At 42.3% G+C, this 27,771-nt stretch overlaps 1 protein-coding gene across 1 annotated transcript; it reads right to left on the bottom strand.

Moving 5' to 3' along the window:
• Nucleotides 1-261: 261 nt before the first annotated feature.
• On the bottom strand, nucleotides 262-23,953 carry ERGIC3 (ERGIC and golgi 3). Its single transcript, XM_039563329.1, has 13 exons — nucleotides 23,841-23,953; nucleotides 23,652-23,722; nucleotides 23,063-23,150; nucleotides 22,825-22,944; nucleotides 21,496-21,589; nucleotides 20,170-20,335; nucleotides 18,490-18,547; nucleotides 8,032-8,063; nucleotides 7,292-7,388; nucleotides 5,577-5,641; nucleotides 4,670-4,806; nucleotides 3,759-3,814; nucleotides 262-1,168 (listed from the first exon to the last, which is right to left on the bottom strand). Exons 1-13 carry the CDS (start codon nucleotides 23,926-23,928, stop codon nucleotides 1,089-1,091), a joined length of 1,152 nt encoding a protein of 383 aa, XP_039419263.1. The 5' UTR covers nucleotides 23,929-23,953; the 3' UTR covers nucleotides 262-1,088.
• Nucleotides 23,954-27,771: the final 3,818 nt, after the last annotated feature.

Raw genomic sequence — 27,771 nt, 5'->3', positions numbered from 1 at the left:
ACTACGAAACAGCTTTCTCTCTGCAGTATTTGATCCTGTGCCTGTCCAATTGCTTGGACCAAGACTAGAGTCATACCAAAGCAAATCCAGATATGAAATTTAAGAGTAATCACTCTGTTTTACCTCAAATAAGGCAAGAATTCACATTTTTTTTTCCTCATTATTTTGAAATTTCTACCAATATAGTTCCACATACCAAGCACTTTACTCACTTGTGGAGATGATTTAACAGAAAAAAAGCACCATCATCATCACAATCGCTACGTACGTTGCCACAATGCAGGTGTCTTTTAATTCTAATTTCCAATTCAGTACCAGGATTAGTTCAAATAATTTAATTATTCCTCCATATGCCTTACCAGAACAAACAGAGGATGGACATTATTTCAAAATATACACCAAGGGGAAATGAAAAAAAAAATTTAAAAATCAATTAAAATTCCAGAGACTTTTTTTTTCTGAAATATCAACTTGCATCTTTCATAAGAAGAACAATTGGGAGCTCCCCCAGCACAGAAAGCACATCCCAAATGCTTAGGCTCCCCATGCAGCCCAGGATGGCTGGAAGGCAACAGATGGGATTCAGCACATTTTCACAGAAGTCTGACATACAGCATCAGCACACCCAGAAATATTTTAAAGAAAAATTGAAAATCCCTGATGGTGTTGCTAGAAAGCTTATTTGATGGCAACTTCAATCCATTACAGGTCTCTTGATAATAAAGTACATTATTTCTGAGGCAAACAGGATGCAGTATCTCCAGCATCTCTGTTGGGAAGGGGAACAGAACTGGAGGAACATGGACTGACACAAAAGGAGTTTGACAGCAGGGTCTGCACAGCCAGATATGACAGCTAATCTTTACAGCAGTAAGGTTCAAGTCGTTCCATCCACAAACTAAGGCCAAAGAATGAGGGCACAGTAACACGTGAGTGGTTAGGGCCGTCTGGAAATTCCAAACCTCTTCTCCTGTGCACTCAGAAGATCACTTGCGTTTCAAAGAGACCGTTCAGTTCTCCTTGGAGGCTTGGAGGTTTTTTGGGGGTTTTTGTTTGTTTGTAAATGGAGCGAGGTCATTGCTTATTTTTTATGTTGTCTTCCCAAGTTCAATTTTCTTCTGGATGGCACGTGCTGAGTGATAGATCAAGGAGTCAATGAAACCTGCAACTAAAAGGAGAAAACCAAATGGATGAAGTCAGACATGCCTCAAAGAGAGAACAACTCTCAAGGAAAGAAAGCACAAACCCTGCTGTCAGAGGAAAGGAATCCCAGGTCCACCAGACAGAAAAAGGTTCTGCTGCTGCTGCTCAGAAGAGTAAAGTCCTCATCTCCTCAGGACAAGAAAAGACCCAGCCTGCAGGGCAGAGGTGATCATGCTTCTCTAGAAAAGATCTCTTTTTCAGAAGTAAAAGAGACAGGCTGAGTCATATGTGTTTACTGATGATTGAGAAGAATTTGGAGAGGAAGCTGAAGTGGAGAGCTTTATGCCACACTGTTGCCTTGACTCAGCTTGCCAAGGGCATGTTTCCCATTTCTTGCTCATTTTCACCTTCAAAGTACCATATGCTGCCCTTGATGGATGCCCTTTATTGGAGACTGCAATGTACACCCACCAGACACAAAGCAATACAAACCACTGCCTTTAATTATTTCTGCAGTATTTTCCCCAAACCTCTCTGGCCCTGAAGCAGCATATTAATTCAGCGCTTGTTTGTGACCACAGAAAAACTCAGAATGGGTCTAACGTACCACAAACCCCAGACAATCAAGGTTTTCACAGGACAGGAACCTTGAGCTCCTGCCAGGGAGGGAACACAAAGGCTGCTAGGGAGCCTTTTTTCAATGACAGGATTTTATAAAGCTTCATAGTCTTCTTCTATTCAAAACCTCAATCTAATCTAAGCAATAAGTAAATGATTACTTGGCCGTACACAAAGACGTACATTTCAATATTATACAAAGAGTTGCAGCTAAAATGGGAATTGAATCTTCTGTTTATTACTATATAATATGGAATTATTGGACTTAATACTTGGTCTTTGAGTAATGCTTCAGATGACACTTGTGTGGTTGTTTTGCCCTGAAATTATCTCTACTTGTGGAATCAATTTGACATTGTTACTCGAACACTGTTACAGAGATGACTTTAGAAGAGCATAGAATCATCTAGGTTGGAAAAGACCTCTAAGGTCATTGCATCCAATTGTCCCCGGCACTGCCAAGCCCACTGCTAAACCATGTCCCTAAGTGTCTACATGTCCCTACATGTCTTTTAAATACCTCCACGGAGGGTGACTCTACCACTGCCCTGGGCGGCCTGTGCCACAGCTGGACAACCCTTTCCATGACGAAATTTTCCCTAGTACCCAATCTAAACCTCTCCTGGTGCAACTTGAGGCCATTTGCTTTCATCCTGTCCCTTTTAGAAGACGAGACTGACCCTCACCTGGCTCCAACCTCCTTTTATGTAGTTGTAGAGAGTGAAAAGGTCTCCCTTGAGCTTCTTTTTCTGCAGGCTGAGTAACCCCACCTGCTCCTCATCAGACCTATGCTCCAGCCCCTTCTCCAGCTCCAATCCCTTCTCTGGACTCACTGCAGCACCTCAATGTCTTTCTTGTCATGAAGGGTCCAGAACTGAACCCAGGATTCAAGGTGCATCACCAGTGTGCAGCCAGGGACAGTCACCACCCTGGTCCTGCTGGCTACACTATTGCTGGTACAAGTAATTGGCATAACTGGCCACCAGTTGATTTTATCTCTAGAATACAGAGTCTGAGCGCAGTGTATGGCAGCAAACATGAATTGGCTGTGAAACTCAGTCAGTGCTAAAGGGCACTTGAATTTGTCATGAAAGTAATTTTTGAAAGCCTTTTCAAACCACAGAGATGAACAGGATAAAATTCATTGCAGACAGAAATTCTGTTTAACATTATCAGGTTAATTGAGCACTGTGACACCTCAGATGATGGGAAAACCTTGCAGATAAAGGTATGATGTTATAGGTATGTGATAAAGATGTTATGTGACACAGTAACTGGCTTCTCAGGTCCCTGACCACATCTTTGGGCTGGCCCTTAACACCCACATCTCTCACTATGAGCACCCTGGATTACTACCTGGAGAGCAAGGCTAGACCAAGGCTGTTCCCATGCACAGACCTGAGCAGATACTGATTAGCTACTCCAGAAGCCAGCACCAAGAGTGAAGTGCAGATACTCAGACAGATCTGCAGGAACAGCCTCTCCTCACAAGACCCCATCCAGTCCCTGCAGAACAGTAGCCAGAGCTCCTATGTCTGGGAGCACAGTTTGATATCTCTGAGATATATATTATGCTCATGGCAACCTGGATTCACAGATTTTACCAGCTTTGGTTCCACATGAAAGCAACTATCTGACCCAAGCTGACCAAGAACGCAAGTAAAGACGCTTTCATCTAGTCAGTGAAGAACAGCTTCCTTTCAAAACAAAATATCCTGTAGAGCATCAGAATGAAATACTATGACAGGTCTACAGATCTAATGAAATGAAATGCTGTAATAGATCTACATGATCTACAGCATTTTGTAAGTCTCCAGTGCTAACTACAGTCTGATGCCATTCCTGTGGCTCTGCAGAACATGCTGTACTGCCTCCCAAAGGCTGAAATCATCTCTCTTCGTCAAATGGGGATTTATTATCAGACATGCAAACTTTAGAAAGAGCAAGACAGTAAATGCTTACACTTTAGAAAGCAAAATGATTGAAAGGTGCAATACCTGTAAATATGCCTCCAACAATGGCACAAACTCCAGTGAGAAAGTGAGTAAAGGACCTAGAATTTGAACAACCAGCATGAGCTCAGATACCAATGTCAGGTACGTAACAATTAACTAATAATTATAATAATGTTCATCACACCATATAAGTATGCATTACCTAAATATTCATAGCTGACAATTCTCAGATTAAAGAATTAATTAACCCCTATTGGCTACAGAATGGAGTTTGTCACTGCTACTTTTAGTCAGCAGCACTAAGAGGAAGAACTGAATTTATAAACCTAAAATATGGACTTTTAATCCCTAAGACATTATTCATTCCTACTCAGTCCGAAGGCATATCAGGCTCGTGTAACACAGTAACTAAATCACTAAGCACATGTTAATACATTTTAAGATACATTGTCTATCCCCCATTGTGAACCTCAAAGACTGGACAGCTTCCCCTCCCCTGCAGTTACATGCCGGCCATTAATCCAGAGAGAAGAAGAGGTTCCACACTGGCTACAAGATGTAGAAAAGCTATGGAAAATGCAGAGTAAGGAACCAGTTGGACTGTGTGGGTACTGCTGGTAAGATGGGTATGCTCTGTAAATCTAGTCTTCCCATTAGAAGTCCGAACCAAGAACCATTATATCACACGTCTGCTCCTCGCACCACTTTCCTTTTTCATCTTGATACTGGATTACAATGCTTCACATAATAACAGAAAAAACCAAGTCCCTAACCAGGGTTCACATGGAGAGGAAGGACATTAGTGAGCATCTCTTCCTCTCCATTGGCTGGGAAGGGGCTTGGATGAATTTCAGGCATTTGCACTGTCATGTCTAAGTGAGGATGAAGTTTCAAGCTACACAAAATGACAAAATCAATGAAGGATGAATGAAATAAAATGAAATGTCTCTTACCTGTGTTTCTCTGTCAGCTTCACCATCATGGGCGAAAGTTCATACAGCACAAAGACACCAGGCAGACCCTGGTCTCCCAGTAGCCCGTTTGCTATTTTCTCATGTCGTGTAACTGAGAACTGGTTAGTCCTTACCACCTACCAGGAAACAAACAAAGCAAATGCTGTTTTGCTAACAGGGAATAGGAAAGGCTACTAAAACACGAGTTCAGTGAACCACATCAGTGTAGCCCTGCCCATGTGGGCAGCCTGACATTGGTTAGAAAGAGTCATGAAGAGCTCTATCAGGATCAGGTATTTGCCATGAGGTCTATTTTTACTATAGGCTACCAGTTAAAGCCGCAGCTAGCCCATAGTATGAGGGATGCATCATACCCAGGCTGGACTTAATGGCTTAAGCTGTCCCTCTCAACCCTAAGTCTATGTCATCCTCTACCAACATGCAGTCCTGCTAAGAATGCTTCAGGAGACAGCACTGATAAATAATCAAGAGTGAGCATAAAGGAAACAATACATAAAAGCAGGAGAGTGGAGAAAGACAGAGATAGCCTATCTTCACATAAATGAAGATCACTCTCCAGCATTCTTGTGTGCCCTGCCATTCTTCTACATGTTGTTCATACTAGTCCTATTCTTAGAGCAATTAAACTGGCTTTCTGTAAAATGAAATTATGTTCTGTCCTCCCTACTAAGTTATCTGACACAAATTACAATCCAAGCTGAGAAAGATACTATCCCGGTTTCTTTACCAAATTCCATACTTGGGGGTTCCAAGTACTGAATGTACAACACAGCCCCTGGTATACACCTGGCAACACACCTGGATCCCCAGTTACTGTCAGCATCAAGAATATGAGGAGAAAGTGAAGGCTTTCACTTGTCAAAGTAACAGGGAAAAAGGTACTTACTTCACCATCTACTTTCCTATACACAGTGGGGACCACTTTGACAAAATATTGAAACATCATGGAAGCTATAAGCAAAGACAGGGAGAGACACAATTAATATCCGGCAATAAGCTGGAAGCTTTTGTGTAGACACAGACTAGTTTTGTTCAACTTGTCAGGGAACATCTTTTTGCACAACAGCTACTGGAGGTTTTCAAGGACAGAAAAGTTAAAGTCTGAAATGAGTCTTCCTTTCACCAAAGTGAATCTTGTTTCTGCTCCAACCAAAACCAAAACTAATGGCATTTTGGCCTTGACTAAATGGAAAACCTACAAACTTGCTATAGCTTTACCAATAAAACTTCTTGAAAATTCAATTCTAGCCCAGGAAAATTTATTATTTTTAACAACATAGCCTTAAGAAAACATACTCAGGTCTACATGGGTATCTTTTATCAACTACAATTAACACTGCAGTTTATTCCTGTAGAAGCATGGCATTTATTGTATCAGAAGATGAAAAGGAAGATCTGGACCAGTGAAGAAAAAAATAGAAGAACCCCTACTGTTGCCTCAGACCAGCCTGTTCCTTCAATTCTCTTAAGGATAACAGAATGCAAGAAAAAAACTTTTTTCTATGAAATTCCCTAGAGAAGATTATTCATCCATTTCTACAGCAGAAGTAATTCTTGCATATGGTATCTTTAGCTGCAATAAACATAAATCTGACCTGCAATCTACTTCTCCTACTTCTTTACTGGATCATGTCTTCAAGAATTTACCAACTGGTTCCCTGAGGCTCAGGATGAAAAAGCTTGAGCTCATACTATGGGCTAGCTGTGGCTTTACCAGTCAGCTACAGGCCCTCCCTCTCAGATAGTTTGTTACTCCACAGGCTAACTACAGCATCATAATCGTACTGAACATTATGACACCTTTTAATTTTTCTGTATTTTTTTTTTAATGCTGTCCTCTGATTTGGGTACAAAGATCAAAATCAGTGGTAGAAAACTTAAAAGAACAAATTCAGATAGGACTAACAATCCTATCACCACTTCAAAGCAAATCACTTCCTTCTCCAAGCTTTACTACATACAGCTCCAAGTACCTGCAAAGACAAACTTTTCAGACTTCAGTGGACCTAAAAATACCAAAACTCTGCAGTGGCATGTAAAGGACCTTTCACAGAAAAGCAGGCTTGTATAAATAAACACATGCACAGCAACAACATGAGGAGAAAACTGTCTTTCATTCTCAAGCCAGCAAATCTGGAGCTATCCGGAAAAGATCAGCAATGTTTCAACTTCACTGCAGCTTTTCAAGCTCTTACTGTTGGGTATGTCAAGGTAAGGCAGACACCACAGCTCTCCAGCAACTACCAATAAGGCCTTTTTTCTCTACCCTGCATCTTCTGGTTCTCTCTTACTTCAGGTGTCTAACAGATGTTGAACAACATCTGAGGAAGGCCTCTAATAATGATGTGCTGTACCTGCTGTTGTGCATCCACGAACACAGAACAGAGATATCTTTCAGAAAGGTCACAGAATCCAAACATGGTTGCAGATTTCTTCCAGGTGAATGGAGACAGATGCTCCAGAAAGAGCACAAGGTGGAGGAGTCACATTTCACGTAACTCTGTCAGGGTTCTTGTTAAAACCGGGAACTCTGCTCCTGTTTTGTTCTAACACTTATTAATACAGACACTTAAAAAGAGACTTCTCTCAGCTGGCTTTTACCTTGCTGTGCAGTGACGGCTGTCCCATCCAGAGGGTTCACAATGCCTGGATAGTCCCTTCCAAATGAGAGATGTTTGATATAGTGCGTCATATTGATCTGAAATGGAAATGCTAATAACTCAAACAGCTGCACAGCACACAAGGGGGAAAGTAAGGGGCCTGAAGTTCATTGTTTGTATATTTTTCTGAGTGTGGCTCTAGAATGGAAACAGGTGCTCCCTTTCTCTGTGCATCCTAACAGTAAACTCCAAAACATTTGCTCTTCTTTTTTATTCATAGGAGATTTCAAGACGTGGAATTTCTCCTTCTCTTGCTGGAAATCCTCAGATCCTGGCGCCCTTTCCTCCCATCTACAGAGCAGGCTCTCCCACCCACTCCTCTCGCTGCCATAGGAGCACATGCTATCAGCTGCCTTGGAGGCACAGGTATGAGCATCATCTGCTGACCTGAGAGCACAAGGTAAACTCCAACAGATCCAGAAGCAGTTGTGACAATATCAACCTTAAGAAACTGTGAAGCATAGATTAAGGCAGGCTCAGGAAGAGAGGCACAGGCTCACCACGCAGCATGCAAATGTCCCAGAATGTATTTCAGAACCCTCTGTGAAAGCAGGTCCCAGGTTCTGCTTAGACTCATAAAGCCAAATCTGCTGCAATCTAGGATGTCAATGTGGCAATAGGAGGGAAATCCAGAAGGAAAACAGACTAAGAGAACTAGACCACTGCCTTAGGAACACTTACATTATCAAGTCCGAAGCTCTGCAGATCGTGAACTGTAATAGAAAAACAGTTAACAATATAGCTCACATTGTCATAACAATAATACATGTCTACCATATTCTAGCAATAAAGAAGCTCCTCTCGTTTCCATCACAATCTAAAATTGCCTGGGTTTCTCTCTTGCTTGCATAGTAGGGTGTGTGACAGATAAAACTGCTTTAATGCCCCTCCTGACACAGAGCTACTGCTAGAAAGAAGGAAAGTAACTTTAATTTAGGGTTACTTCAGATTAGGTAATTCAGTCCTCACCTGCATGTATTCTTCATCTAGGGCAAAAACAAGATCCCAGAGGCAAGAAAGGAAAGCTTTGCTGTTAGCCACACATAACTCGTCTCACTGCTGTAAAACATAGAGGCACAACAGATCTAAACTAACAGCTGAGCAGAGCACATGCTTTAATATCACATGCAAGGGCCCTAAAAAAATCGTCATAGTCTTAGTAAGTCTCAGCACTCTGCCTACCAGCCTTGCTACTGCTGCCGAGAGAACAGAGTAGGAAAGGAAAAGTCTTTGCAGGGATGGCCTGAGCAGGGTATTTGCAAACCACTGGTAGGGTTGAGGTGACTGTCACCAGTGCTGGATCTCTGCCCTTCCCACATACAGCAATATGACAATGCTGGCAGCACCACACACCCCTAGAAGGGATCTGGCACAGATACAGGCAGTGGGAGGCAATGGATATCTTTTAGTTTGCTATTTAAATGACTTTATGCAATACCAGAAGCATCAGTCTCAGGATGAAAATATAAATTGCAACTCCGTTTCAGTATCGCTTCTACCAGGTTTATCCAAAGTCACACAATCATCTCAAAGAAGCCAGAAGCTGTGGCCATTTTAACAGGTAAATTCATGTGCTCAGGAAGGCAGACCTCACCTTTCACCTTAGCAAAATGAAACACACATCAATAATCGTGGGCTATTACTTTAGGAGCTAATGGAGTCAGATTACCAAGTGTTGCTACATTAAGGAAGATTAGGAATGCTGCTCCCTTGAGAGTCTAGCACAAGACAAGCTGCAAAGCTAAAGATCTGATTTGAACTAGTCTCTCCTTTAAAACATTTACTTAGCATGAGTGCACTCTGGACTTCTTTCTATTAACATTTTTCAGTAAACCACCAGAAGCTGTACTTGTATTTATATAAAACCCTTACTAAAACCAAAGAGATATGCATGCAAAACACAGAATGTACAATAAGAAAAAGAAATGTTAACCTTAAAGTACCCTCCTCCTAAGGCTCAGATGTAGGGAGAGGTCCTTGCATTTCACAGCTAAATGCCCAGAGACTAAGGCTGCAGTACTTGGAATTAAGGCAATGGTTCTGCATTACAAAGAGCTCAGAGCTGCACTGGCTTCAGATAATCCTTTTGCTGTCTCTGACTGGAGCACAGACCTGTCACTGCCACTAGCACAGTGACAGCACACAGATTTGTGTGCCTATGCTGACAACTGTATCAATGAACTTTATAAAAGAAATTCCTAGTAAAAATTTGGAAGTATATGTGATGGTGGGCAGAGGAAGGAAAGACAGGAGAAGTGGCCTTGGCATTATGCTATACTGTTTTTCTTAATGGTTACCAGCAACACCAGGCTGTTTCATGGTGCACTATTATTTGCACTTAAGTCAAGAGTTCCATGGCTTGGCTGCCAGTGAAGTGTCAAGTCTTGCTGCCTTTTGTACAGACACTAGCAGGCTAACCTTCAATTATTACAAAGTTCCACAAAGATCCTGGCTCTGGTGGGTCTGCACTTAAACTGCACATACATGATGACCCTTGTAGGTCTCTTCTAACTCAGGGTATTCTATGATTTCATACCACCAAAGGAATAAAACTTGCTTTGTCCTGCCAGCTTTCGGTCCCACAGCTCATTCCTATCCCACCCACCTTTCAGTCATGAGCCACATCAGTCTGTAAAAGGTTGAAATGCAAGTCTTGCTTTATGTGACGCTATTTTTCCAGCCAGAACAGCTCCAAAGTAAGGTGAATCCCACAGGTGCATCAAAACTTGCACTGGCACAGTGATGCACAGACAGGCAGAAGGATGATCCTCCAGGTAGCGGTGCTCCTAGAACCCTTCGCAGGATTATGGCGTTTATCAGCTTTATCACCTGGGTAGTCACATGTGACGTTGTACTGAGGACTAGTGACGGTGACAAAACTTACAGGAATAGCACAGTACCAGAGAAATCCCAGGGCACCACTTGAGAAGGACCAGACATTAACTAACATGTTACACCAGATTTACATTGTGTGTGGCCCCTATTATTAGTTACGGCTATCCAAAACAAAATGTCCTCAGAGTGCTCTGCTACGCTTTCCACAATTAAGTACTTTTTATAAAACTCCTCTCCAATAAGTGATTTACAACTCAGCAATAGAGCAGTTTGGTTCCTAAATCAGTCTTCCAATAGACCACAGGTTTACTTCTCTTTGATCACTGATGATTATGCTAAGCACATGTGTACATACTCTATGTTGCAGATACATTTTTAGCTAACCATAGTTAGTTTAACATAAATCAGGAGGCTGTTTAGCCTGCTAAGAGAAGGAACAGGACAAGGAAAGAGAACAGAAGATCTTTATGAGACTGTCTGCTAGGACCAAAGGCTCTTATTTCTGAAGAAACAAATACATTTCTTCATTTCCTTAACCACAGCTAATAGTCAAAGATACCTGTGAAAGATCTTAAGTTTCTCAAGAGCTCTGTCTGCTTTATAGAACCAAGATTTGTTCACTGTTTTAGTACACAGTTTTAACAATTGCTGTCTATCTGAAGAATTCTCCCAATCCTGCATTTCTGACCTGAACAATCACAAGGCCTCCTTAGACTTCAAAATTCAGCCCTTAACCCCTAAAAGAGGATTAACAGCACTTACAGCCATTCAGGACTATGTCAATAAACATGTGAAGGTTCCAAGAAACCAAAGACAGCCACCCAAACACATTACTCCAAGGTGAGCTAGGACACCACTTTTCAAACTGGGGATGAATTTTATGGAGGAAAATACCTTACAGGAGCACAGTGGCAGGAAGATGGAAGTGGCATAAGGATGTGTTGTGAAGAGGGTAATGAGGCAGGGAGCAACACAGAAAATGTTGCAGCTAAAAGAAGGAGTGAGCAAAGCTGAGAATGAGTCCTCTGCCAGATGTTACTGAATCGAAACACCGCATTTCAACCTGCAACTGCCAAGATTACCCTTAGAAAAATCCAGTGGTTTACTAACCCTTGTAAAAGTTCCTACAAACTACTCACAGATTAGCTGGCTTGGTACATGAATTCTCAGGAGATATTCTCTAACGTATTGAACAAATGAGATTAAGTGAGATAATTGTCTCATCTGACTTGAAAAGGCAGAAGTCACTCCAACATGTCAAGCACATTAGCTGCACAGTGCAGCTAAACATTTGCCAACACATTCTCTCCAACATGGAGATATTAAAATCATTTAGGACAAAGACTCTTAACCTTTTCCACCTTGTTTACCATGGAAGAATGTCTTGGAATAGCTTGCCTTTTAGCTTCCTAGAAGTCTTCTCAAATCCCAGCCTAGATCAACAGCTCCTTCCAAAAGAGATTTATGGGCTCAGCAAGTAACAAAAATTATGTTAGTTCTGCAGTTCTGAGGAAAAAAAAAGGATACAGCAACACTTAATCTCAAGAGGTGCACTGGGAAAACAAGCAGAGTAGGAGAGAAAAGAGAAATGTTCAGATCCTTACAAAGAAAAGATAAAGAGATTCAGGTAGACTAGCATTTAAAGTTCATACCAAAAAGGGGAAGAGTAACATCTGTGCTAGTGTGCTTTCTAGGCCATATAAAATGACCCCCTAGATAGCTAAAGGACTGATATTTGGTGAAGCAATCATTTAAAGTGTAACAGAGAACCCAAAATGCAGGAATTAATCACCAAAAGGAAAAACACAGTGGGATGTGCAAATATGTTAAGTGAACTCCAAACCAGCACGCCAGACAACAATGCTGGTTATATTTAGATTCTTTTCCAGTCATAAGAGGTAAGAGAGGTCATTTTAGGAGCAAAGCTATTCAGAAATGCACTCAAGGTTTATATTTACAACATATTAACATTCAAAGCTGGGTAAGAGGTTTTTATTCTTAATCAGTTCTGTGCTACTTTCATCTCACCTGATGCACAGAGCAAATAACAAACCATGAGGGTGGTTTTGTTAATTCTGTTGCAAGATCCAGACAAAGGTGAATACAGGAAGGATGGGGGACAGGGGAAATGTATGTTTGAACAGCATATCTCAAAGGAGGTTACGTAAATTCCATTTTTTGTTTGTTTCAAAAGCTTGTTCATGTGTATTCAACACTGTGCAATATATATATTTAACACTAGTCAGTAACTGTCATAAGCTTATAGGGCCTTATAGACTTATGGGCCTCTGAATCCTTCCCAGAGCAATTCTGATCCCCTCTACCCCCCTGATCCACCTCTGGTGGTGCTTCTACAATACCATGATTTTTGGTATGGAGAAGGTAAGGCCGCTCCAGAGGGCTGCTTGACAAATGTTAAGCATTCCCAACAACTGGTACAACTTGAGGATGATAGTGAAGTGGTAAATGAAAATGTCATTTTTGTTGTCTCCAAAACAGACTTGATATAACTTGAAAACAGTTTGTCTACCATAAATGGGTGAAACCTCATGTCTTTCACCACCAAGACAACCAAACTCTGATAAGATGTCACTGGCGTAAAAAGAAAAGTCCTTAGCAATGCTGAGGATGAAGTAAGACTCTCAGCATTCAGTATTCAGTATGGGGATAAAAGCAGTTCCCTAACAGACATTACTTTGGGATAGAAGTTAGAATGAGCTCATACACACTTCCTCTATGGAAGGAATAGTGTACAGGTGATCAGACAATTTGGATCTCCTTCACACTCAGCTGGTGTCCTGATGGAGACTGAGTCCCACATCATTTTTTTTCAAGTATGTTGTTGGGCAGGAGAAGAATTCAGATAAGCAACTGCTATCTGTAGAGGCCTGGGCAATAGTAACAGGCCCACTACTACTGGGTCTGTAGGAAAGGAACAGAGAATGAGGCTGCAGTCTCTGCAGAAAAAGGAGTTAGTGTCACTTGCTCTTGGCTGACACTGAGAAGGTGCCAAGGGACTTGAAAAATGACAACCAGTCTGCAGTCAAACACTTGGTATCTTTCCACAACTCAGTAATCAAAACACAAAAAAGGATGCAAAATAAGAGTGGCTTTTTGGGGTCATCCACAGTGTCCAAGTAGGAGTTCGAATAGTTCTGGCTGTCAAACAATCTCTAGCAGAGAAAGAAACAAGCCCTTCCTTAAATACATAAGCAGAACACTAATGAAGATGTACAACTGACCAGTGGATCTGACTCCTAGAGAGCTAACAAAGCTTTGCCTTTTTAGGCAAAGCTTGGTGGCTCCAAGTAGGCAGCTCCTCTTCCAAGACCATCATCATCTCAAAGATCAGCTTACCTGTGTTTTTCCCTTCCACAGTCATCACCACAAAAGAGGATGAAAACAAATAGTAATCTCCCAAAAACAGCATCTTCAAAGATAACTTTGTTCCTCCAGCTGACATGTAGGGTGTAAGAAAACCACAATATTTGGACCACATACAGACTGCTCCATCCACAGAAATTGTCACAGACATTGTGAGCGTGTCTTCAGGACAGAATGTCCTGAATGACGCCATCAACACCAGCTTTTTTTCTAAGGAATTGAAGGAATCCAATGAGACATTTTTAAATAATCCTAAAAAGCTCTCTGGCTGTAAAAAAGCATGATGCTCAATGTCTTCTCTTAAAAAGACATGGTGGCAAGAGTCATGGTGGCAAGATGATGGCACCTCAGCAACAGAATGGTCCAAAGACAATCTAAAGGAGGAATGAGAGCCCTCAGCTTCCCCACAACTGTAAGAAATAGAGCAAGAAAGATGGAAATTATATAGGTAACATCACTCTCTTGAAGAGCCTACCACTACACAGGTGAAGTTTCTGCATGCAGGAAACTCACTGTCAACTGCTGCAGATGAAGCAGGAGATGGCTGCTACTGTACAGGCATGGACAGACATGGCAGCAGCCCATGAACCACAAACCTCAGAGGTTAAACAGCTAAATCACCCAATCATTCCTATTTCCTCTGAGACAGGACGGAAATACAGAAGGTGTGAACTGCTGCAAAAGAAAACAGATAGGATATTCAGAGTCATAAACAGGCACAGCTGATGCTGGAGGCTGTACTTGCAGATGCACAAGTGAAAGAGAGAACTTCACCAAAACCTGCAGCACATCACATAACCCAAACATAAAATCTCAGTTTAGAATTCAAAGCCTAAACAGATTACAGTGAAGGAACTCCAATCTCAGCAAGAACCAAATGAATAAGCAGGGTTTGAGGCTGTGCTGCTTAAAACAGAAGACTCTAAGTATCGGTAATGTTTGACTCTGGCCTCCCTTAATGCAGGAGAGGCACAACTACTAGTTTCAGTGTTAAGAATTCTGATGGAAGTCCTCCTTACAATCTCTTTCAATTCTCCTCCTAATGATCTGGGATTTCTCAGTGCAACTGAACAACAAACAACCATTTGCAGCCAGTATGACATTCCGGAGTTGGGGGGTCTTCTCTGATACTGATGATGCCACATCATGGTGCAAGCCTAAAGTGACCAATTTAAAATGCTTCCAATAACTTGGAATAAAAAGCAGCATCACTGCTTGCTTCAAAGGCAACACATTTCCTAAGGTTCAGCTCGGGTTCTCAGGGAACACGGGATGTGAAGGACAGAGATGGAGTACCCGTCCAAGAAGTTCAAGCATTGTATTTATGCACTAGCTAATAGGTAATTAATAATTTTTTGGCATGAAGGCATAAGATCAGTTGTGTGAATCATCCTAGACAGGACAATTCTGATGACCTGAGATTAGGAATGAGTAGCAATACACACTAAAACATATAGTAATCGTGAAAACTAAGCTAAAATACTACCTCTAGTAGTAAAGTGCTCAGCCTCTAATGGAGAGCTGAGAACACAGACCTTATGCAAATAAAGTGATATATAACTGAAGTTAAATAACTAAACAGAAATAAAATTGCACCTTATACAGTGCTGTCATGAGTGTCAGCTCCTCTTACTCTACTCTCTGAAATAAAGCCATTTCAACTTGCTTCTCCCCAGAAAAGAAGTTAGAGTTTTAAGATGTTAACACCAAGCACAGGACGAAAGTTCAGAAGCTCAGATCAGGATTACATTTGCAGTCAGATCTATGAAGTGCTGCTTAATAGGACCCTTGGCACTGTCACAGTGATGCCCATACCCATTCCCTGAGTGGAGATCTATGAAACAACAGGAACCCTCAACATAAGAAGAGAGGAACAACGCAAGAAAATGAAAAGCTGATATGCAAGCTTCAGTATTTCAGTGCCACCACAAAATAAAACTCCAACCATCAGCCGTACAAACGTGGTACATATTCCAATGGGAGCCAAGAAGAATGGTGCAGTGGACTGAACTTTCCACAGTACTGATATTCTCCACTCCCATATTCTCTACTGTTTCATATCAATAGGAAATAGAAGAAAAAGCAAAAATACTGTCAGTCATTACAGTTCTGCATCAAATAAGTCTAGTAAAATTATTTAGTGAATTGTTAACACGAATTTCAACAACCGTTTGGAATATTCAGACTTCTCTTCGACATTCAACTTCATCCTGTGTTACATTCTGTTAAGTGTATTAACAGGACTGCATGTTAATGCAGACCTTACTGAAGGAATCAAACACCACAAACACATAAGTTCTTGTCTGGAAATATGACTCAAATGAGGTAAGAGTTCTGGAAATATCTCACAGAACCCTGTCCTCTAATGCTAGTCAAATTCTTTATCTGTGATTAAAGGGAGAAAAAACCAAAGGATTACAAAGAAAGGTTACAGTGAGGCACGTACAAGAAAACAACCATGCTCTGAGCAGTCCATTTCCCTTATGGGTCAGGAAAAACTCCTTGTTTGTTGGCTAGTGCCATGAAAACACTGGCAAGAAAAAGGCTGGGAAAAAAGGAAAATCACATGTTACGAATAATTAGGAAAGCAAGAGAGAACAAAAGGAATAAAATCATTAGGCCACTGCGTCTCATGCTTAGCCTGGACCTTAATTCTGCATGCAGTCTGGTACCTTCAGACAGAGCTGAACTGAAACAGGTTCACAGAAATCCTGCAAGGAAGCTCAGAGGTCAAATGGCTTCCACAAATGACCAGCTTCATAAGCTGTGACTCTTCAGCAGGGAAAGATATGCCGTGAGCCCCACACAGGAAAGGCCTATGACATGCTGAGGGACAGGGAGAGAGTGGGAAGCAACCACACACTCTTTTTCCATAGATAAAGAGGAGGCCATCAGATACAGCCAGTGGGAACAAGAAAATGAGTGGATGAGGTTGGCAGTGACTACACAGCCCTTTTGGGTTTTATCTGTATTTTCTGACTGAATTTTTAATTCAGCTGTACAGCACTTCTGGAGGACATGCAATTAGAGAGCTATCCTGACTTCCATCCCCTCCTCTCTATACACCAAGTACTTGCTCTGAGGCAGCCAGCCTGCATTCCTGACTGTTAGAGAGATGTAATGCAGAGATGCTTCTCCTTATATATGCTGTGACATTGTTGATCCTGGCTGTAGTAAGGTTGCTGTTGTCATGCTAGTTTAAGCACACAAAGCAGGTTTTGCTACAATAAGTGAGATTTTTTTTTTATTACGAACAATCAGTATTGTGGGGAAAACCAGGCTTTTCTCATTATTGTTGTTTGTACAAAAGTGCTTCTTCTGTGCTCAAGAGTTTGTTTTTCTCCAAATACACCAGTTACTCTCACCAAGCACATTCGCATTCTCCCCTGACCTTTACCTCAGTGGTACAGATTAAATTGGAGTGAGTGATATAAGTAAAAAAAACAGATTTGATGTGTGCACTCTTCACTGGATAAGGAATTGGTTGGATGATCACGTCCAAAGGGTAGTGTTCAATGGCTCAATATACAGATGAAGACCAGTAACAAGCAGGGTCCATACTGGGACCAATATTGCTTAATATCTTCATCAATGACACTGACAGTGGGATTGAGTGCCTCCTCCGCCTGTTTGCAGATAATAGCAAGCCGAGTATTGAAGTTGACATGCTTGAGGGACAGGATGCCATCCAGAGGAACCTGTACAAGCTTGAGAAGTGGGGCCAGTGAACTGCATGAGATTTAACACGACCAAGTGCAAGGTGCTGCACCTGGGTCAGGGCAACCCCCAGTACCAATGCAGGCTGGGGATGAGCAAGTCAAGAGCAGCCCGGGGGAGATGGAGTTGAGGGTGTTGGTGGACAAGAAGCTCAACATGACCTGGCCATGTGCAGTGGCAGTCCAGAAACCACATGCATCTTGGGTTCATTCCCAGCAGCATGAGTAGCAGGTGAGGATTCTTTCCCTCTACTGCACTCAGGTGAGACCCCACCTGCAGAGATGCCTCCAGCTCTGGGATCCCCAGCACAGGAAAAATGTGGACCTGCTGGAAGGAGTCCAGAGGAGCCCACAAAGACGCTCCAAGGGCTGGAGCACTTCTGCTATGGAGAGAGGCTGGGAGAGCCTGAAGAAGAGAAGGTTCTGGGCAGACCTGAGAGTCCCTTCCAATACCTAAAGACAACTATTAGAAAGATGGAAACAGACATTATAATAAGGTCTGTTGTGATAGTACAAAGGGCAATGCTTTTAAACTAAAAGAGTGCAGATTCAGACTAGATATAAGAAATTGTATATGTTGAAGGTGATAAGGCCCTGGCACAGGTTGCCCAGAGAGCTGGTGGGTGCCCAGTCCCTGGGAACATTCAAGGCCAGGCTGGATGGCGCTCTTAGCAACCTGCTCTAGTGGAAGGTGTCCTTGCTCATTGCAGGGGGGTTGGATTACATGGCCTTTAAAGGTCCCTTCCAACTCAAACCATTACATGATTTTGTAAACTACCACTATTTTTCTGGCCACGCTATATTTATATAGATACTCAAGGAAGTCCTTCACAACTTAAATTTTACTCTGAAACTCATGAATGGAGGAAAATATCCCTTCCAGAGGTACTGGTAGTCAGGTTCTGGACCAAACACCTTAACTGAGGTTGTTTGACTGCAGAGCAGCAAAGTTTTGCAGAACTGAGAGACTGCCCAGAAACATTCTCTCCCAAGTTCTTCCACACCCATGTGGCAGCACCCCTAGAAACCACTTTTCTGTTTGTCCATGATAGCTCTAAAGCATTGTAAAATAACTTCAACAATGTCCTCCCCACTGAAGCAGTGATGTTGTTACTATAGACAGTAATGCAAAGATATTAACAGAAAATGGTCAGACACACTTGAAAGGAAAAGGTCAAATAAGCAGGAAAAGAAAATACTTTACCATGTACATGAGACTGTTGGAAACTTTTTCCTGGTGCAAAGTGGAAATTTCCAGCTACCTGCAGGAGAGAGTAACCTTTTATTAAACAGACTGAATCTATGTAAGTAAAGAAGTTACTGGTGTTTGGACTTTTAAGATTCTGTTTACACAAGACAGATACCAACCAACTCATTTTCACAGGTGATAGTAGTAGCAGACATTAGCCTAAGAGAGGTATGAATTTCCCATGTTTCTTACAGGCAGTGATGCTGAAAGCCATAATTAAATACTGATGTGGATAATAGCTGTTCTATGCAGATTATTTAGTAAACATAAAAATGAGGAGAAGCAGGAATTAACTCCAAGGAGGGAACTGACTAGCCCTTCAGAAAATACAAAACAGTATCAAAGAAAAGGAGTGGAGAAAGTGAGAGTGAACAAGGTAAGAAAACACTTAATACAATAATCAGGAGTGATCCAATGTATACACACAAGAAAAAAAAAAGAGAATGCAAAAATAAAGCACTAAACCTACCAAACTCCCCTCCCGAAACAACCCAACCCCCAAAAAATCTGCAAAAGACAAACTGGTAAAATTTCATCCGGGACTCTGAAAGGGATATTGATATTAAGTGCCAATCCTCCCTGACACTTACTAGCAATCATATAAACTCTGCCCTGGAAGATGTGAATGTTCCAAGCTCACATACTGTATTACATCTTCAATGCCATGGCAAACCTATGCCTTATGTTAACTGCAGATCTGTTGAGAATGAGGATGGGCAAAATTCCAAGTGCCTAAAAACAGGCCCCAGAAACTTCCCCAGTAACACTCACACTTGGACCGTTCCTACATCCAGTATTCCCCTTGGAATCTTCCTGCTCATCATACATTGTGAGAGAGGGTCCCGTAACAGATCGCTACCTATTATGATACTCAAATCACAATGTCTGGATTTGTGAGTACAAGATCTACTTTCTATAAATAAAGATTGTGGTCTCCAGGAAAAATACACAAGGATTAAAAAAAACCAAAAGAAAAGAACAGAGTTTGAAGTAAAAAAAAAAAAAAAAAAAAAAAAGCCTGGGTCTGACTTCTAGAAGGTACTTGGGTATGCAAACTGTGTGTTTGTGGGGGTAACCTGCAAAATGACAGGTTACATAGTTACCTGGTGCACCTTATATATTTTCATACATCACTTGCAAAAACCACCTCTCTGAGCATTTTCAGCCGTGACAATCAACTCCAATAGCCTTGCTTCCACTTTTTTTCTAAAGAAGATAACATTTCCCTCTCTCCACCACCTCTGCAGGTGAGTTGTTGGTTACTGCTATATCCAGCATCCACTTGTGGCCTCCAGAAGGGCAGGTGGAACAATTCAAGCTCAAAGAAGCTGCCTCTCCTCCTTCAAAAATCTCAGCAAAAAGACTCAGTACCGAGGTGGGAGGAAAAGGCAAAACTTTTGCCATGACTTCCTACCAGCCTACAAGAATACAAACCAGAATTAGCCTCTTCCCACTGCTCTTCCTGACTGTCCTCTTGGACCCCATGACAAGTACAAAGACCTTGCTGATCCCAGAGGTTATTCTATGAAAGTCTTGTGAGCACTTAAAACTGGAAAAGGAGAGGAATGCCTTGACTCTGCATTTTCACAGTCCTCACCATCATGCAGCAGGTTCACAGCAAAAGCTCTCTCTCACCTTGTTGACCTCTAGGAAACCATACACTTGGCAGCCCTCATTCTTCTGCTCTTGCATTTTCTGGCTAAACCCTTCCCTCTTGCACTGCTCTATGCTATCTGGGTTCTTGAAGGCCCAGCCTCGCCGCCTGTATGCTTCTCTGACATCATCACAAGTATTACAACACCTGCAAAAAGCACAAGCACCATCTTACCATCTTTACCATTAAGAACAAATGCTCCAGTGCAGGACTTGAATCCTTGATGGATTCTTCTTCAACAAAGCAACAACACAAACATTGGGGACTGGACCTTGAAAAGTGGCCTAATGCCCCTGAATGAGCATTAGCTTCTTGATGTGCCTTTTGAGATTTGAAGGTGAGGATGCACGCTATTTGAGTGCAGGACTGGAGTCTGAAGAGGGCTCTGCCTGGCCTTACACAGCCAAGGCAGCCCTTGGCAAAGTAATATGCCACAAAAACAACATCAGTGTCCCACAGTTACGAGCAGTTTGGAACTTCCTCATGTGAACAAAGCATCTGCCTGTTTCTATTCCTCTTTTCCTTTGTTTTCAGGCCAAGACATTGGGCTAAAGGGGGGTTTAACAACAAATTTTCTATGTACTTTTCTACCTGTGGATAACACCTTGGTTACCAGAAAAAAACTCCAGGTTTCTTCCTTGGTTTCATGTTTTGTTGGACATGTTGAAGGAATTCCTGCTGTTGAAGGCAGCAACTATGAATCCCTCAAGATGAAAACATCTCTGGGAAACGGCACAACCTGACATATGGGACAAATCAAGTTACCACCGAGCCAAAAATAGCCAAGATTAGTCCAGAACCTATATGGACTATCATGGATCCATTTTTACAGTAACTTGCTGTTAGGAGGAATGAGAAATACAAAAAGACACCTATTGTTTGTGTGAGCCATAGATGTCTGGTCTTTGCTCCTGTAAGGATGCAATGCCAGCAGCAGAAGCAAGAAGGCAAGGCCAGGACATAACCAGGTTTTATGTCAAGATAGCTCACGTAACAGTGAAATCATTTAAACACCTCCACTCTGGACACCAAACAAATGCAGAAAATCTCTTGTCTGCTGAGATACTACTTTTGTACTGCTTAAACAGGCATGTAGACAATCCAAACAACCTATAGATGTACCTTCTCAACAATCTTAAGTGCAGCTTCCAAAGGCATAGCCAAACCACAACAACTTGGATCTCTGAACATATGCCTAAGAGGAGGATTTCATTGCACAGACCTTCACAGACATTTGGAAAAAAAATATGCATAAAACATACCTGGATTCAAGTGCTAAGAAGATAGGAAAAAGGTGTAAAGGTTACCGAATGTCCTCTGACTCTGCCCCATAACAGCTCTCGCAGCGATCAGCATCCAAAGAATTTGGATCAAACACTTTTTCTTCTTCTTTTCCCAGCTCTAAGACAAAAGAGGATTCAAAGTGATGAGACACATCTAGAAATTCTGTCTTGTGTTCTGCTCTATGCATAATGACTGTTCCACACACAACATGCAGCTGCACACCCTACACCTGATGCCCACCTGAAATGGTATGTATGTAGCCTGCTGACATGTGAAGTAAGACCAACAAGGAGCATAGCATTTGTCATCTCAAGAACAGCCTCCATGCAAAGAATTGGCCATCTGTAAGCCTTGTTGGAACATCAGACATTACTTGCATAAAGGCTTTGCTAAAACATGTCTTAAGTAGACCCAATCAGAACATTACGAGTGACACAAGACCTGCTTCACAACACGTAGAATAGTTTTTGTCCCCAGACAAATTTGTAATCCACAACCTGTGGTGGCTGCTAAGTGACACAGTAGTAACAACACTATCACCACATTCCCACGACAACCAGAGAAATCCTTGTGCCTGCCAATTGTTCAGCTCTTGGCTTAGTTTAGCCTTTCAATGTCAACAACAGAAATGTTAAATCTAAAGTGATACAAAGCTACACATTTGGCATGTTGATACACAGTACACTGACTCCCAGAAAAGGGAGTAAGTAACTCATGTTTTGGAAAGGAAAAGTCAGAACAGTATTACTGTGAGATTGAAATGCTTTGTCAGAATCATTTCTGTTTTGTATCAAAGAAAAAGGATGAGTCATAACACGTAAAAAATGTAGAGGAGAGGTTTATGTAGCCAAGGATCACTTATTACAACTTGCAAATAGTATTTTTGCATATATATTTATCAGGTGTGCATTAACACACACAAAGTTAATGGAGTAAGGTGCAAGTTTAGGCTAAAGGGTTAAGTCACTGGAGCCTTCCCTGGAGAGAGGCTCTTTCCTTGAACCACATAGTCCCATTTGTTCACCCACTGTATTTAAACATACAACCAAAGCTAAGTTTTGCCAGAACAGCTGCTTGATTTCTAATCCCAAAAGACCACTAACTGCGCAACTTTATTCCTCAAATGCATCCATGGTTCTTTTGCTGTAATTTCAGAGGGACCAGGCAAAGATTTCCTTGCAAAAGTACTGAGTGTAAGAATAGTTTAATAGATCTGCATGCTACAAGGTCTTCAAGACTTTGTGGCATTTAAACACTCTACAGCTGTCACTTGTCTCCATGAATCTCAAAACAGGCATACAGTGGAAAGACTACCAGAGCATCCATCCTGGACAGGCAAAACAGCATCTTACCGTGTCTCTCAGCCTCTGGAGTTACACGATTGCCAGCTTTATCCAAACGTTGTTTAAACAGATTGTGTTCTACATCTAGCTGCTGCTCTCCTGCTACGTCCATTGCATCAATGCTCAAATCTGAAACCAGTGCGCAAGGAAAGTGATCTATAAACATTCATTTGTTATGGGCACACTGAGCCTCTTGAGTCCTTGCCAAGGACAAAAATTATCATCAGCATTCAGAAGTCCTACTCACAAGCACAAGGCATATGTGGAAAAATAACATCTAGATTGATCTTCAGTTTATCTCCCCTTGATTTGTCAACGTACAATTCTGGATGAACCTGAGAATAAAGGAAAAACAGAGTTCCATTTAACTTGGAAGAAAATCAAAAGGTCCCTCTCCCTCGGTGCTGTGGCCCAGGAGCTGATTTTTAAGACAGAAGAGATCTGCCAGGCACCTGAGCCACTGCCATTCCCAGCCCAGCACACACAATTTGCAATGGTGTTAAATCACTGGGGGAATCTCGGAACGTGTGGGGGTGGGGACGACAGAGCTTCAGCGCTTGCTGGCATGGCATGGCTGCTCGCAGGCGGCGAGACGCTGCGCTGTGCCGGCGGGACGCCACAGGCGGGGGAGGGCAGCTCCCTCCCACCGCCGCGGCCAGGGCACAGAAAAATACCGCGAATCGCGGGTCTATGAGGGGCGAAGCTGCTGCCTGGGCAGCCCAGGGGCGCGGCCCGCCGGGGGCAGGGGCGAGGGCCGACCGGGCGCCCAGAAGGGTCGCCCGCCGCGAGCGGGAGGTGGCACCGGGAACTGGGCCCGCCCCGTCGGCGGTACTTACCTCCTTTGTGAGGTAGTACTGCAGCTCCGAGAAGAAAAGCAGCACCATGATGAGCCCGCTGACAGCCGTCACTGCCGGGGAGACGAGAACCACTATCAGCCCCACAGCAACCCGCCTACCGCCGCCCCGAGCCACTGACGACCGCCGGCCCGCTAGGGTCCCCCGGCCACCCGCAGCCCCCGCGCTCACCTAGCGCTCCTCCGCACGTCTTCACCCGAAAATCTTCCAGGGTTTTAGGAAAGGCGTCGAACCGCTTCAGCCGCCACAGAGACTCCATGACGCCGAGCGGCCCGGAACCGAACCCTCCTTCCGGCGCCGGCCTCGCCCCCGCTGCCGGGCCCGCCCCCGGCGGAGCGCCGCTCTCCCAGCCCGGGACAGCCTCCGAGAGCGGGCGAGTTGTCCGTCGGGCCGGCTGCGGCGGCAACTCTGCGGAAAGGAAAGCGTCTCGGCAGAGTACCAGTGCGTTGGGAGAAAAAGGGAAGGGAAAGGGACGGAAAGAAAGAGTCTAACTGTATGGAAAGTATGCTGGACTTTTATGGCGTAAAGAAGTTGACTGCCATTCATATGCTTCCAGGTCAGTTTAGCAGCGTATCTGTCAAGTTTTACTTCAAAGGGACAGATGTGTCTTTGAAGATACTAAGCCAGGTCTGCCTTTTTATATAACCAACACCAAAAAATATCACTGGCGGCACCAGTAACTCATCACAGAAAAGCCACAGAAAATAACAGTGAATATTTGTTTATTTTACAAGCAGGTTTAAGAAGGATGCACAAAGTTACAGAAAGTACTAAAACATCTGGAAGAAGCAGAATGTATGAGATGAAGTGTACCTGGCAAATTTTTCCCCAAATTTCAGCACAACCAGCTTTTTCTTGAAAACTCAAGAGAACTATGCTAAATCATAGTTCTCTTCTTCTGACCAAACAACCAGGGTGCTCTGTTTAAGATAAAAACAATAAAATAATTGTATCTGAAACAGGTTTGCACTGCATACTAATATGACGCCATTTGTCTATAAAAGAAATACATTAAATCACCTGTCAGAAGGGACTTCACCATTCTTTTTCCCTATTTTATGAACACTACCTTATATGTAATATATTTAAATATACTGCTTTTTTCCATACCCAAATCACTTATAATGGCAAGAATAGAAGGATGTTTTTAGAATAAATTATATAATCAGTAAGTGAATGGATTTGTTTTCCAATCTTACTCTTAGTTTTATAGACCTTTCAGACAAGCAACTCAGTACTTGATACATAAATATTCAAATTACACTGAAATACACTATAAACACTTATTTTCAGAGTGATGGAAACTCACAGACTTGTGAACCCTGGAATGTGTTCAGGAGCAAGGCTGTGTGACATCACTGCAGCACACAGATTTGCTCAAGCCCTGGCCTCAGGCACTTGAGCTCCTGTAGAACAGAAGCAGATATGGGGAACTGTTAAAGTAATTCCTATGTCAACAGTTCTGAGCTAGGAATTTTAACATTTTTAAAGTATAAAACTTAGTTTCTTTTATAAACAAATCACTCTTTTCCAGCTGTGCAATGTCTAATTTCACAAGGAAGCAACTGTGATCATCTTGGTTTCAAAAAAGATAATGCATCTGAGAGTCAAGAGATTTATTGTTGAGGAATGGTTAGAGGATCAGGGACACGGGTCCCTGGAAGAGCTGTACAAGCAAACACCTTTTTAGCTTGACATAAGTAGGCCTCTTGCTAACTGCAGAAATCAGCAGGCCTTTGTAAGCCTCTTGCTAGCTGCAGAATAAGGAAATCGTGAGAACAGAAATAATGAGAATAAAGAAAGAAGGCAAGGACACAAACGCAGTGCTCTTGACAATCCTGTTATAGATAAACAACAGGATGTGCTGACAAGATGTACTGACCATGAAAAATGAGGAGGAACCCTGAATCGCAACATTAGCAATACGTGTAAAATGTAGCTTTTTACCCAGCATCAACAGACAATAGAGAAGTGACAAGTATGCATATTTGAGTGTATAAAAGCAGAATCCTAATTCCAATAAACTGAAGCTTGCATTATCAGTCACATTGATTGTCTGCATGTCTTCCCTCGCCGGAGTCAACAAGAATTTATATATTAATTCAGATTACATTGTTTTACAGACTTTTGGGGCAGTTTACCAGCACCTAGGTTCAAGTTTGTGATAAACATAACTTTAATTAAAACTAATTGCTTTAGTTACAAAGCTGGGGCTGTCCCGCGCAATTCACTTCCAGAATAGCTGAAATCTCTTTAAATTCTTTACTCATTTGGCCTTGACACACTTAAAAAAAGCAGGGTAAGAGGTCATTCTTTGCCCTTGGCATTACATCACTGACTGCCACAGTAACTCACAGGAAAAGGAAAAAATCCACCCCTTCAAGTTTCGTGTAACTTTTAAGTAAAATAACTTTTATAACTGGTAGAAGTTGGCAGCTGTTCTGTTCTTTCCCAAAAAGAGTGGTAATGGAAGAATCCCCATTAGGGGAATAAATGTGTCTGCCCCTGAGGGCAGACTGGGAAACAGCATCCCTGGGGGTTACAGTCCCAGGCAAAAGCCAGTTAATGTCACCTTCTCACAGAACTGACTGTAGGTTGGGTTGGTTTGGATTTTTTATGGGACATCTAATGCCACTTTCATAAGTCCTTTCCTAGTAACTATAAAAGTTCATTACATTCTTGGGTTTGCTGTAAAAAAATCTCATGTTTGTCTAAATGTATTTATAAAGCTCCTGCCAGTACTTTGTGAGGTGTTGAGGTGGGGAGGAGCGAAGTTCTGACACACTTCTATCAGAGAACTTGGTTTGGGGTAGCTGTTAAATAGAATTGGGACAATGTGGGTCCACACACCAGACAAAGCAATTTTTCAGCAATTCTTGGTCATAGTCATTATAGGAGGTAGCATCCAAACTGTGGTGGTGAGTTCTTGAAAGAGATTTCAACTGCCTTTCCATGGGAGGGAAAGCATATAGCTCCAGTGTTTAAAGTGCAGATGTTAGGCTGCCCATGGGAGGCAAAGGCCAGCAATATCTTTCTGATCTGGTAGCTTTTGTGCGGGAATGACCCCCAGACATAGTTAATTTTGGAGCTCGAAACCAAATTTCAGAAGTTGGGCCCAGCAAGTGAATCAAAGCAACTTTTCTCGGGAAGGAAAACACCAATTCCTACTGTTGGTGCTCCAGATTATCATGTGGCAAGTGGAGGTAAAGGCCAACAAGATCTTTCTGTCCTCACACCTACTGTGTGGGAGCAATCTTTGGACATATTAAATATCACTGGTTGGGTCCATTTTTGGTGGTTGGCTCCTGAAAGAGGATTACAGTGGTTTTACACAGGAAATAAATCATCTAGCCACTACATTTCTGGTGCAGAGGATAGGCTGACCAGGGAGGGTAAAGGCCACCAAACCATTTCTGTCTTGGCACCTTTTGTCTTGGAGCAATCCCCAGATGTATTCTGTAACAGACCTTGTGAAAAATGAGGTTCACTCTCCTGTGAGAATTAAAAAGTTTAATATAAAGACAATAAAAGACACATAAAATAAAGCAAAGAGGTAACGGCCAGGTGCCTTGGCGCTCTGCCAAGAGCACACCTGATGCTTGAGGATAGTCCTTTTTATACCATTTTTACTGTCTGTTCTTTATGCATATTCAAACTTTTCCCGGAGCTGTTCTGCATGGCCACTCCTTGGTTCCGCCTTTTTAGAGCATGTGTAGTCTTCTGCCTTGCGGTTTTATTTCTTTTGATTCTTGGGCCTGGGCTCGCTAGGTGAGAGTTGATAGTTGAGTGGGCCTCTTAATTCTCCAGACAGTCAGGGCTGATAGCAGTTTTTGGGCCTCTTTGTCCCCGGGGCAGAGTGGTGATTAGCCGCTTTGGGCCCCTTTGTTCTCTGGGCAGTGTTGATTAGCCGCTCTTGGGCCTCATCCTCTGTTCACTTGGAAGTTATCTTACTCGTTCACACTTGCTAAATTCTTGCTAAAAAGAAAGAAAACTACATCCACACAGCAAAAGCATTTCTAACATTATATAATATCTACCTTAATACTTGCAAGAAGCCAATATTATATGTTTATAACAATCCCCCCTTTTTCTATTTTATAAA

This window comes from Corvus cornix, chromosome 20 (assembly GCF_000738735.6).
Source record: "Corvus cornix cornix isolate S_Up_H32 chromosome 20, ASM73873v5, whole genome shotgun sequence".
In the NCBI taxonomy this organism is placed as follows: Eukaryota; Metazoa; Chordata; class Aves; order Passeriformes; family Corvidae; genus Corvus; species Corvus cornix.
Note: the sequence above shows the minus strand (reverse complement) of the source record. Positions and strands in the feature narration are given on the sequence as shown.

Bases quoted from the DNA above. Each gene is read 5' to 3' on its own strand.
- ERGIC3 (XM_039563329.1), bottom strand. From the start codon at position 23,928: ATGGAGTCTCTGTGGCGGCTGAAGCGGTTCGACGCCTTTCCTAAAACC. The intron at 4,807-5,576 runs GTAAGTACCTTT...GTTTCCTGGTAG, and splicing joins ATAGGAAAGTAGATGGTGAA to GTGGTAAGGACTAACCAGTT. The intron at 1,169-3,758 runs GTATTGCACCTT...TTCTCCTTTTAG, and splicing joins TGTTGGAGGCATATTTACAG to TTGCAGGTTTCATTGACTCC.